Source organism: Suillus subalutaceus, assembly GCF_016647625.1.
Source record: "Suillus subalutaceus strain FC151 chromosome Unknown DFJ58scaffold_32, whole genome shotgun sequence".
Lineage (NCBI taxonomy): Eukaryota > Fungi > Basidiomycota > Agaricomycetes > Boletales > Suillaceae > Suillus > Suillus subalutaceus.
Genome location: NW_024540281.1, coordinates 1 through 14050, shown reverse-complemented (window position 1 = coordinate 14050; position 14050 = coordinate 1). Strand labels below are relative to the sequence as shown.

General features: G+C 45.8%; 1 protein-coding gene across 1 annotated transcript; it reads right to left on the bottom strand.

Moving 5' to 3' along the window:
* Positions 1-3067: 3067 nt before the first annotated feature.
* DFJ58DRAFT_839934 (uncharacterized protein) lies at positions 3068-3624 on the bottom strand (the record flags this gene model as incomplete). The annotated part of the gene is made up of 2 exons (XM_041392561.1): positions 3068-3365; positions 3593-3624. 2 exons carry the CDS (start codon positions 3622-3624, stop codon positions 3068-3070), a joined length of 330 nt encoding a protein of 109 aa, XP_041245651.1.
* Between the last annotated feature and the right edge of the window lie 10426 nt (positions 3625-14050).

Here is a 14050-nt window from a genome sequence, read left to right as displayed (position 1 = left end):
TCGGTAGAGGTTGCAAAATGGTTATCGACAGTTCAACGTCTAGCAGCCATCGCCCTGACAGGAGCGATGTGCACCACAGCCACTGACATTCTTCACTGGGCCATCATCCACATTGCAGCTCTCCCCAGCATCCACCCTCTTCACACCCCAGTCCACAAAGCTGCACAGTGTTATGTTGCAGCGCACCACTCATCCCTTCACCGCCTCACCCACCACTTTGCTCTATCTCCCACAACTGTGGAAACGCTAACCCCAGCCCGATGCCCCCCATCTGCCAAAAACCCGTGGTCCACTCACATCGCTGCAAACAAAGATACGGCCATTTCCAAACACGAAACACTGACGGACCAGATACAGATCTACAGCGACGGATTGGGTTATAAAGGCAAAATTGGAGCAGCGGCAGTCCTATTCCGAGCAGGACAGCAACCTAGAACATTGAGGTACCACCTAGGGACGGACAAAGAGCATACGGTTTTCGAAGCAGAGGAAGTAGGACTAATCTTAGCTGCACGGCTACTGGCCACCGAACGTGATCCATCTTTCCCCCTCTCTATATCAGTGGACAACCAAGCCTCCATTCGAGCAGGTGAGACATTCAACTCGCGTCCCAGTTCATATCTGGCAGATTGTTTTCGCAGGATGATGCACAAGATCGCAAATAACAATGAAGGGTTTGAGGCGACCATACGATGGGTCCCAGGACACTCTGGAGTCCATGGCAATGAGGAAGTCGACAAGCACGCCAAATTAATCGTGGAGAGCCACAACAACAACAGCCCAGTTAATCGCCTACCTTGCCTTCTCTGCAGAAGAGCCCTCCCACTGAGCATATCGGCCCTGAAGGAAGTGCAAAGCAAGGACACCACCCAGAGATGGGGACAGTTGTGGTGCAAATCCCTGTGCTTCTATCGTTTCAATCAACTCGACCCCAGCATCCTCAAACATTCATTCACCAAACTAACTGCCAACTTCCCAAAATGCCTCACCAGTCTATACATATTCCTTCGAACCGGCCACGCCCCACTCAACAAGCACCTCCATCACATACGTAAATCCGACAGTCCATCCTGCCCCCACTGCCCCGGCATAGATGAGACAGTACACCACTACCTGTTAGATTGCCCACACTCCCAACGCGACCACCACATCCTTGTTAGTGCCCTAGGGCGAAGGGCCACCTCCATCCAATTCCTTCTGACAGACCCTGACGCCACCCCTCACCTTGTTAAATTTGTCAATGGCACTCGTAGATTCAAGACCGTCCTTGGTGAAGTCCCGCTCCCTTGCACCCCGGCAGGCTTATAAGTTTTGAATAGGTTCGAAAGCACGCAAGCATGTATATCGCCCCATCGCAATCTATCCCCCTCCTACACACCACCCACGCACTCCTGTACCATCAAATGTTTCATATCACCTTGTATCACCACCATCCACTCGCACACACGGAGCCACTAGCATCATCACTGGTATCAGTCAGACGGAAATGGGCCTCCCACCAGCCAACAAAATGGGACCACCCACACATTAATCCTTCTGCAACCTTTCGACTCCTGTACCTGCCCGCTTCTGCGGCCAAGTATGCATCCTTGTTATCATACCGACAGTTCATACCAACCACAAGTGTACATATAAGTCATCTCATCCTCACTGGGTTGCACGTCTAAAACGGCCGGCGGGAACGGTGGACTGATGGGGCACGTCTCACATCAGGGCATTCACGAACTCAGAGATGCGTAGGGGGCACTTGAGGGCCCCCAGACTAGATAGAATTGTCCTCCATAGAGTATTACTCTCCATAGGACATGAAGATTGAATCAAAAAAAAAATCAAGTTTGTTGTGCACGTCTTTGGAGCCCATCAGTAGGCTGCTATAGGATGAAGGGAAGGATGCCATACCAAGCTTGCTAATCACGAATGCTTCCAGCTTGAGTCCAAGATGCTGCGGTTCAACACCTAGGACATCTTGAACAAACTTTTGAGATTTCTCCATGAAAAATATCTTCGGTTCTGCGAGATCTTCGATTCCATCACACACTGCCACATAAAACCCTTCCAAACCAGTGTGTGTGTGCAGAGCCATCCACTGAGAATAAATTTGAGTTTTATTAGTGGTGGCGCCAATGAGATAGTGGAGGAATAAACGAGAGATGCCACAGTGGTGGCAAGACGGCAAAGGAATAAACAAGAGATGCCGCAGTGGTGGCGCACATATTGCAGTAACATATCTCCGTATTATACGAGTGAACGGACGTGCATAATATCCCGTATGATACGGGCCAGCGGACCATGGGCCGAAGGTAGATATATCCTCGACTGTGATGGATGGGCCGGGAGTGTTATTATTCCCGATGGAGACGGGTTGGCCCAGGTGGGGAATATGTAAAGTAGATGGGTGGGCCGATGGACATGAATTTTCAATAGACGGATCGGCCGAGGTAGTTGGATATTATGTAGATGGGTGTACCAAGGTAGATATGTATCAAATAGCCGGGTATATCAAGGGTGCTTGTTATCACATAGACAGGTGGGCCCAGATATATATCATATTAGACGGGTGGGCCGACGAATTAATATTATTTTGTAGACGGGTGGGCTGACATATTGGTATTATTTTGTAGACGAGTGGGCCGAGGGAGCGGTGAAAGATTTATTATATACGGGTGGGCCAATGGTAGACATATATTGCATAGACGGGTAGGCCGACGTAGGGGTATATAATATAAACGGGTGGGCCCAGGAGAATGATAATTGTAGACATGATGGAGCTCAGCTAGTTGTATATCATGGAGGTAATAATTCAAAGTCATCTAATGATGTAGTATGGCATGGAGCCTTGCAAAGGGGTGAAGTGGAAACTCAAGCGAAGTGTACTGAGTTCCGAGACCCGGGTCTCGACAAATGAATATGTGATGTCCAGCACACTTCCAATCGTCTGGTATTTCATTGAGCAATATATGATAATAGATCTTTGAAAGCCAACATCATCCAAGCCTACCAAATGCCAAATGCCAAGTTCCAACTACCGAAAATCAAGTGAAGTGTACCAATATCCGAGCCCTGACTATCAAATCCCGACAATCGACCATTGAGTCCCGACTACCGAGTCTTGAAACCCGAGTCCCAAAGCCCGAGATTTGAGTCCTGAAACCCAATGCCCGACCATTGAATCCCAACAATCGAGTATCAAGTCCCGACCAACGAGTCCCAAATATTGAGTCCCGACCATCGAGACCCAACACCCGACACCCGACACCCAACACCCAACACCCAACACCCAACACCCAACACCCGACACCCGACAACCGACAACCGACACCCGACACCCGACACCCGACACCCGAGATTCAAGACTCAAGTTCTGACTATGGAGTCCCGGATATCAAAAATCAAGTGAAGTGTACTGAGATCCGAGTCCAACCTGAAGGATTCCTTAGGCTGGACTTCCAAACCTTTGGATTTGTCCTTCCATCTCTATCCAAGCTTAAGGATTGATTCCTTAAGCTGGACCTTTGCCTTTCTGGCACTTCCTGTCTTTCCAAGACTTATGTCTACTTCCTGTTATCTCCGACTCCACCTAAGTGTAGCCTACCTCTGTTTGCTTCTACTCCAGACCTTGTCCATGGTAGCCTTTATTCTCCTGTCCTATAATCCTGTACACTCCTGCTGACCTCCAGACCTTTGGATCTCCGGACATCTTACCCTTCGGATATCAAAACCTTTGGACATTGTAACCTTTGGACATCTGAACATTCAGATGGCGCAACCTTCAGACATCCTGTCCTCTGGACCACTCCTCCTATCTGATCCTGCTTTGGACTCTGTCCCTTGCAGTCTCTCCTCCATGTGCTTCCATCTAGGAAGCTTACCTTCAGAAGTCTTATCTTCGGACCCTATGCAGCAGGTGAAACTCCTCCAGAGTTTCCTGTACTTCTCTAGAAGTTTCTATACTCCTCCGGAAGGTTCCTGTGCTCATCCAGAAGTCCCCCAGCACTCCATCAGAGTAGCCAGTCTCCGGAAGTCCTTCGGACTTCATTGGATTTCATCTGGACTTCATTCTGAAATTAAGGGTATGTACTTGGGAAAGGTGCAAAATAAAATATACTGACTACCAAGTGCTGAGCACTAAGTGTCGAGTTCCAAGTTCCGAGTTCCGAGTTCCGAGTTCCGAGTTCCGAGTTCCGAGTTCCGAGTTCCGAGTTCCGAGTTCCGAGTTCCGAGTTCCGAGTTCCGAGTTCCGAGTTCCGAGTTCCGAGTTCCGAGTTCCGAGTTCCGAGTTCCGAGTTCCGAGTTCCGAGTTCCGAGTGCCCTGATGCTTTCGGGTATTAACACCCAGATAGCCCTCGCTCTCAGGGACCCGTCAGAATTGAGATCATCTCAAACGGATGTGATTTGAGTGAGATATGAACAGAATACTATATGCCGGGTGAATGTTGGCATCAGAAGTTCGATGCTTTCGATGTTATTGATGTCGGGTCTTGATGCTTTCAGGCATGAACATGTAGATAGCCCTCAATCTCAGGGGTGTGGCAGAATTCACATTGTCTCAAACAGATATAATTTGAGTGAGATATTTGCACCATACTATGTATATACTGACTACCGAGTGCTGAGTGCTGAGTTTTGAGTTCCGAGTTCCGAGTGCCAAGTGCCTAGTTCCGAGTGCCGAGTGCCCCGAGGCCTTCGGGTATTAACATCCAGATAGCCCACGCTCTCAGGGGCCCATCAGAATTTAGATCATCTTAAACGGATGTGATTTGAGTGAGATATGAGCAAAATCCTATATACCAAGTGAATTTCACCATCAGAAGTTTGATGCTTTTGATGTTATTGATATCAAGCCTCGATGCCTTCAGGCATTGACATGCAGATAGCCCTAGATCTCACGGGTCTGGCAGAATTTAGCCCATCCTAAATGGATAAGAGTTGAGTGAGATATGAGCAAAATCCCATATACTGTGTGTATTTCAGCATTGTAAGGTCAATGCTTTCCATGTTTGCAATGTCTAGCCTCAATGCATTCAGGCATTCACAAGCAGATAGAACTTGATCTCAGGGGCCTGTCACAATTCAGATCGTCTCACACGGATAAGACTTGAGTGAGATATGAGCAAAATATTATATATCGGGTGATTTTTGATGTCAGGCCTTGCACAAAGGGTAAGCACATAGCACAACAGGAATAAATCCTGTTGTCCTAGTATCCTTATATATTGCATATACTATCGAAGGGATGTTGGGGATCATATTTTGCCTCAAACAGACATGATTTGAGGGAGATATGAGCAAAATACAATTTATTGGGTGTGTCTGAGCTTCGCAGGTTCAATGTTTTTGTTGTCAGCCTTGTGTGGGAAAAATTCTAAAACATCAGGAGAAACATAAAAACACATCATCAGGGACTGCATCAGGTTTGCTATGATCACACCTATGTATAATATGATAGATTGGCTTCCAATGTACTGTTCCAGTCCCTGAAACAGTATCTGTCAGTGGTATGTATCTCTAAATACAAAAAAACTCGAAATTCAAGGCAATCACTGTGCACTGGTGCAAGAAAGTTACAATCACAAGATATATACATCAGCAAAATATGATTTTGCCACACGGTTACCAGAAGGTCACAAGCTTTCACAGTGCTTACTAGACTAAGGATATGATTGTCTTAACTCAATAGTCTTAACTTGCTAGGCATAATATAAGCTTTCTTAATAACCATGACTGTCATATCTTCCATAATAATCCTAACCCTCACAGCTTATGTATTATGTAGTAATCAACAATCATATTAGACTATCAAGTGAAGACTATCGTGTAATGACTATCAAGTTAAGACTACTGTATTTTATTCTAAGTCTGTACAATAGACCTGTGATACTTGATGAGTGTCAGCCTGAACAGTATATTAAAGATCACACTATCATACTACACATAGGTATGACTATTGAAGACATGATGTAGTGCCTTATGATGTGTTTTTATGTGTCTCCTGATGTGTTGAGAATGTCCTACATTACCTCATATGTCCATGTGAGGCCATATGAATTCTGTGACACTCCTGACATTAAGGGCTATCCACATGTCAATGAACACAGTCATCTAGGCCTCACATTGAAATCATTGAAAACATCAAACTCCTGATGCAAAAATATGATCCAAATTCTGAAGGACCCCTGAGAGTGAAGGCTATCTGCATATCAATGCCTGAAAGCATTGAGGCCCGACATCAAAATCATTGAAAGCATTGAACTTCCAATGCTGAAATTCACCTGATATATAGTATTTTGCTCCTATCTCACTCAAATCACATCTGTTTGAGATAATCAAAATTCTGATGGACCCCTGAGAGCAAGGGCTATCTGGGTGGTAATGCCCGAAAGCATCGGGACACTCAGCACTCGGAAGGCACTTGGCACTCGGCACTCGGCACTTGGTACTCAGCACATGGTAGTCAGTATATCTCACTCAAATTATATCTGTTTCAGACAATCTGAATTTTACCACACCCCTGAGATCGAGGGCTATCTACATGTCAATACCCAAAAGCATTGAGACCCGACATCAAAAACATCGAAAGCATTGAACTTCTGATGCCAAAATTCACCCGGTATATAGTATTTTGTTCATATCTCGCTCAAATCACATCCGTTTGAGATGATCTAAATTCTGACAGGCCCTTGAGAGTGAGGGTGATCTGGGTGTCAATACCCGAAAGCATCGGGGCACTCGGCACTCGGCACTCGGAACTCGGAACTCGGCACTCGGCACTTGGCACTCGGAACTCAGAACTCAGAACTCGGCACTCAGCACTCGGTAGTCAGTGTGTGGTATTTTGCATATATCTCACTCAAATTATATCCGTTTGAGACAATGTGAATTCTGCCACACCCCTGAGATCAAGGGCTATCTACATGTTAATGCCCGAAAGCATCAAGACCCAACATCAAAAACATCGAAAGCATCAAACTTCCAATGCTGAAATTCACCCGGTATATAGTATTCTGTTCATATCTCACTCAAATCACATCCATTTGAGATGATCTAAATTCTGACGGGTCCCTGAGAGCGAGGGCGATCTGGGTGTTAATGCCCGAAAGCATCGGGGTACTTGGCACTCGGAACTTGGCACTCGGAACTCGGCACTTGGAACTTGGTTCTCGGCACTTGGCACTCGGAACTCAGAACTCAGAACTCGGCACTCAGCACTCGGTAGTCAGTATATACATAGTATTTTGCAAATATCTCACTCAAATTATATCTGTTTGAGACAATGTGAGTTCTGCCACACCCCTGAGATCAAGGGCTATCTACATATTAATGCTCGAAAGCATCAAGACCAGACATCAAAAACATCGAAAGCATCGAACTTCTGATGCCAAAATTCACCCGGTATATAGAATTTTGTTCATATCTCACTCAAATCACATCCGTTTGAGATGATCTAAATTCTGATGGGCCCCTGAGAGCGAGGGCTTTTAATACCCGAAAGCATCGGGTCACTCGGCACTCGGCACTCGGAACTCGGAACTCGGAACTCGGAACTCGGAACTCGGAACTCGGAACTCGGAACTCAGAACTCGGAACTTGGTTCTCTGCACTTGGCACTTGGTACTCAGCACTCGGTAGTCAGTGTGTGGTATTTTGCATATATCTCACTCAAGTTATATCTGTTTCAGACAATCTAAATTTTGCCACACCCCTGAGATCGAGGGCTATCTACATGTTAATGCCCGAAAGCATCAAGACCCGACATCAAAAACATCGAAAGCATCAAACTTCCAATGCTGAAATTCACCCGGTATATAGTATTTTGCTCATATCTCACTCAAATCACATCTGTTTGAGATGATCTAAATTCTGACAGGCCCCTGAGGACGAGGGCTATCTGGGTGTTAATACCCGAAAGCATCGGGGCACTCGGAACTCGGAACTCGGCACTCGGCACTCAGAACTCAGCACTCGGCACTGAGCACTTGGGACTCGGCACTGAGCACTTGGGACTCATTAAATCACATCTGTTTGAGATGATCTAAATTCTGATGGGCCCCTGAGAGCATGGGCTATCTGGGTGTTAAAGCCTGAAAGCATCAGGGCACTCTGCACTTGGCACTCAGCACTTGGTACTCAGCACTCAGTAGTCAATATATAGTATTTGCATATATCTCACTTGAAATTCACCCGGTATATAGTATTTTGTTCATATCTCACTCAAATCACATCTGTTTGAGATGATCTAAATTCTGACAGGCCCCTGAGTGTGAGGGCTATCTGGGTGTTAATACCCGAAAGCATCGGGGCACTCGGCACTCGGCACTCGGCACTCAGAACTCAGTTCTCAGCACTTGGCACTTGGCACTCAGCACTCGGTAGTCAGTGTGTGGTATTTTGCATATATCTCACTCAAATTATATCCGTTTGAGACAATGTGAATTCTGCCACACCCCTGAGATCAAGGGCTATCTACATGTTAATGCCCGAAAGCATCAAGACCCGACATCAAAAACATCGAAAGCATCAAACTTCCAATGCTGAAATTCACCCGGTATATACATATTTTGCTCATATCTCACTCAAATCACATCTGTTTGAGATGATCTAAATTCTGACAGGCCCCTGAGAGCGAGGGCTATCTGGGTGTTAATACCCGAAAGCATCGGGGCACTCGGCACTCGGAATTCGGCACTTGGCACTTGGTACTCAGCACTCGGTAGTCAGTGTGTGGTATTTTGCATATATCTCACTCAAATTATATCTGTTTCAGACAATCTAAATTTTGCCACACCCCTGAGATCGAGGGCAATCTACATGTCAATGCCCGAAAGCATCGAGACCCGACATCAAAAACATCGAAAGCATCGAACGTCTGATGCCAAAATTCACCCGGTATATAGTATTTTGTTCATATCTCACTCAAATCTCATCCGTTTGAGATGATCTACATTCTGACAGGTCCCTGAGAGCGAGGGCTATCTGGGTGTTAACACCCGAAAGCATCGGGGCACTCGGAACTCGGAACTTGGCACTCAGCACACGGCAGAAAGCTTGATTGCAACACTGATGGCACTGAGGTGGATGAGGGAACACCTCCTGACAGTGATTGAATGCCTGAACGCATCGGGGCACTCAGCACTCGGCACTCAGCACTTGGCACTCGGAACTCAGAACTGAGCACTTGGCGCTCAACACTTGGGACTCATTCACCCTGTATCTTGGATTGTGCATATATCTCACTCAAATCATATCTATTTAAGACTATCTAAATTCTGATGAATCCCTGAGATCTAGGGCTATCTGCATGTCAATGCCTGAAAGCATCGAGAGCCGACATCAAAAACATCGAAAGCATCGAGCTTCTAATGCCAAAATTCAACTGGTATATAGTATTTTGCTCATATCTCACTCAAATCACATCCGTTGTCTTAATAACCGAGGGTCTTATATGAAACGTGTAAGAATGTAATGACACCACAATTACACTGGATAAGACTTCTTGCCAGTCCTCGATTAACACGGTCTACGACTTTTCTTCTTTCGTGGTAGATAACGTGTGAGTTCTTGGGAGGCTCGCTAAACCAATCAGTCAGATTAACTTAGCCGGAGCTTTATTATCTCTGATTGAAACTATGGGATTGTCTAGGATATACCGTCTAGACACTTGAACTGGTTTCCTGGATATACGGTTAACTGTTGAGAAGCTGGTCTCAAATGTGACTACGTGGACCAAAGCTCGTGTTGGTCAATATACAAATACCTGGTGAGAACGCTGGTCTCACAAATAACAACAAATGACAAATAGAAAACAATGACAAATAACAACAATGACCAAAGCTCGTGTTGGTCAGTATACAAATACCTGGTGAGAACGCTGGTCTCACAAATAACAACGGTGACCAAAGCTCGTGTTGGTCAGTAAACACTACGTGGTGAGAACACTGGTCTCACAAAACTGGGTTTCTATCGCGAGAAACTTACGTAATCTCAAGGGAAACACTTTCCCTGCACTTGCCTGGACAGTTCTTACAAAGGAAATGGGCTTTGTAAGCAGCAATTTGTTCAGACTGAAGCTTCTTAGGTGAGAGTTCAATTTGCTCAAGTGGGAGTTCTTGAATGCAACAAGTGGGAGATCTATTTTTTTGGGGGAGAATGGGCTCTCCTTATATACATTTTGTGTGGGAATATTATGTAAGTAAAAAGGTGATGTAATGACTTCAGAATGTGAGAAGAATATTCCAAAAACTGGAGCAGAATGTTCTAGCAGGTGCAAAAGAACATTCCAGAATATTCATGGTGGGATAATGACATCATTCTGAGTCACTATGAGTCACTATGAGTCATTATGAGTCATTGGAATGTTCTAGCAAATTCCATGGAACATGACATCATTATGACATCACTATGATATCATATCTTTCAACCAAAATACCTGCAGGAGTGTAGGTGAAGTCCTATGACATCATTATGACATCATACCCTGTAGGTACAATTTTATGAAGCATCTGATTAGTCAGAGCATCCTAATAGAAAAGTAAAGTAAAGAAACACTAGAGAAAACAACTCAGAAATAATGGAACAAATAATAGTACACAATACGCGGGCTTTTTAGATAGGTTTTTGTTAGGCTTTGAACTTTTCTCTATGGGTTTCTCTAGCCAAAGTGAATAAGCCAAAGGAAAGGCAATACCTTAACCTTCATTTTGCTTCTCATATCAACTAGGTCATTATGTGATTCCCATCTCACATATGACTTTTCTTCAAAACATGGTGGATTCATGAATCGCTGAGGGAAAACTGAAACTATTGGACCAAGGTTTGATACCAAGGTATGGGTTGACTAGTCTGAGGACTAAGCTAACAGACTTTGTCTTTTAGGGGGATACCTAGTAGTCATGTCCATGCATGATTCCCAAATCATGCAGGACACCGTTTGAGATGATCTAAATTCTGACAGGCACCTGAGAGCGTGGGCTATCTGGGTGTTAATACCCGAGAGCATCGGGGGTACTTGGCACTCGGAACTCGGAACTCGGAACTCGGAACTCGGAACTCGGAACTCGGAACTCGGAACTCGGAACTCGGAACTCGGAACTCGGAACTCGGAACTCGGAACTCGGAACTCGGAACTCGGCACTCAGCACTCAGCACTCGGCACTTGGTACTCAGCCCTCGGTAGTCAGTGTGTGGTATTTTGCATATATCTCACTCAAATTATATCTGTTTCAGACAATCTAAATTTTGCCACACCCCTGAGATCGAGGGCTATCTACATGTTAATGCCCGAAAGCATCAAGACCCGACATCAAAAACATCGAAAGCATCAAACTTCCAATACTGAAATTCACCCAGTATATAGTATTTTGCTCATATCTCACCCAAATCACATCCGTTTGAGGTGATCTAAATTCTGATGACCCCCTGAGAGCGAGGGCTATCTGTGTTTTAATACCTGGAAGCCTCAGGGCACTCGGCACTCGGCACTCGGCACTCGGCACTCGGCACTCGGCACTCGGCACTCGGCACTCGGCACTCGGCACTCGGCACTCGGCACTCGGCACTCGGCACTTGGTACTTGGTACTTGGTAGTCAGTACTCGGTGATTCGAGTCTCGAGACTCGAGACTTGTGATTCACAAGTCAAAATTTGACACTAATGTGTAGTATCTTATGTATTTCTGTACTCATTTCACTGACTACCGAGTGCCGAATCTCGGGTCTTGGGTATCAGGTCTCGGTACTCGGTACTTGGTATTTCCAGATGACAAAAATGTATATCATCTTCAATTTGAATTTTCTTAACTCGTAAAAATGTATGACTTTCCAGTTGGGTTTTGAATTTTGAGTTTTGAGTCTCTTGAGTCCCGAGTCTGGGTGTTCAGGGCTCGGGTTTCAGGTTTCAGGTTTTGGGTTTTGGGTTTTGGGTTTTAGTACTTGGTACTTGATATTACCCGATGTCGGCCCACCCGTCTATGTAAAATTCTGCACTTCAGCCCACCCGTCTATCTAATATGACCCCACATTGGCCCACCTGTCTATGTAATAAATAATTCACCTCACCCTCGGCCCACCCGTCTATCTAATATTACCCCACGTTGGCCCACCTGTCTATGTAATAAATAATTCACCTCACCCTCGGCCCACCTGTCTATCTAATATTACCCCACATCGGCCCACCCGTCTATGTAATAAATAATTCACCCCACCCTTGGCTCACCCGTCTATCTAATATTTCCCTACGTCGGCCCACCCGTCTATCTAATAAATATTTCACCGCTCCCTCGGCCCATCCGTCTACAAAATAATACTGATACGTCGGCCCACCCGTCTATATAATACTATTTGCTATACATCTCTCCTCAGGTCTATAATATATGTCAATCCTACTCTACATATTACCCACATGGGCCCACCCATCTCCATAATAATATTTCTCCCGGCCCATCCGCTATCATCGATGATATATATAACATCAGCATAGATGGGCCCACCTGTCTCCATCGGAAATAATATTCCTCCCGGCCCACCCGTCTCCATCGGAAATAATATTCCTCCCGGCCCACCCGTCAACATCGGGTATATACATAATATCGGCCCATAATCCGCTGGCCCGTATTACACGGGATATTATGTAGGTCGGGTGACCCGTATAATATGGGATTTGTCACTGAAGGGGCTCGGTGGCGAGAAATGTAAGACAGCAAAGGAATAGACAAGAGATGCCACAGTGGTGGCGAGAAAGGAATAGACAAGAGAAGCTACAGTGGTGGCGAGACACAAAGGAATAAACCAGAGAAGCCACAGTGGTGAATGGTGGCGAGACGGCAAAGGAATAAACGAGAGAAGCCACAGTGGTGGTGGAGGAATATACAAGAGAAGCCACAGTGGTGAGTGGTGGCAATATGGCAAAGGAATAGACCAGAGAAGCCACAGTGGTGAGTGGTGGTGAGATGGCAAAGGAATAAACCAGAGAAGCCACCGTGGTGGCGGACAAATAAACAAGAGAAGCCACAGTGGTGGCAGAGGAATATACAAGAGAAGCCACAGTGGTGAGTGGTGGCAAGACGGCAAAGGAATAGACCAGAGAAGCCACAGTGGTGAGTGGTGGTGAGACAGCAAAGGAATAAACCAGAGAAGCCACAGTGGTGGCAGAGGAATAGACAAGAGATGCCACAGTGGCGGTGTGAAAGAGTAATAGCGACTAGGCTGGTTAGAAACTAGCGCTACTTATCCAAATAGGCACGAGTGTAATATTCGACCCAAGAGGACTGCTATTGAAGCAACTCCCTTCAAATACGCAAGGGTAGCGATGATGCGAAGGGCTGATAACCTATAGCGACCTAAGACCAAAAACCAATGAGTAGCGCTGTAGCGATCAGCGACTAGCGACAAGTGAGTTCCGACAGAGAAACGTGCATATAAGTAAGTAGCGCTATGCAAGTTGTCCTATGCGACGTCCGACTAGCGACAGCGAGAAGAAATCAAAAGAAGGAAAAGCGAGGGATAAGGTATGATAGTGCAAGTGGAATGCCTGATAGCGACTAGATTATAACTCGACTACCGACAGCGATCCCGACATTGCGAAAATCAAACTTATGAAGGAACTTTAGCGACGCGCACTCAAAGCAAGTCAAGCGACACACAATCAGAGAGATTGGCAAGAGCGGAATTGATTGCACCAAAACTAAGATATAGCGACTAAAGTGACTCCGATACCAGCAAAGGTCCGGGGAAGGGAAGTACTGTATTGTATGTAGGATGGGTCATTTTATCATACTGCATAGGGGTTCGGGATGCGTAGGCGAGTATAGTAGCGACACTGGTGAGGGCACAATGTAGCGACAGGTAATAGAACATGCAGCGCTGCGGAACATGAGGACACATGTAATAAGACCTACGACTGATGAGTAGCGACATTAAGGAAATATAACGCACCAGTGGAGGTAGGTGGACATAGGCAGGACATGGAAGGGCGGAACACCTAGACGTCGGACTGGGTAGCGTGCTATGGGGGAAAGGTGGTACCAAAGCGGATAGCTTGGGAGCTGAATAGCGCTGGT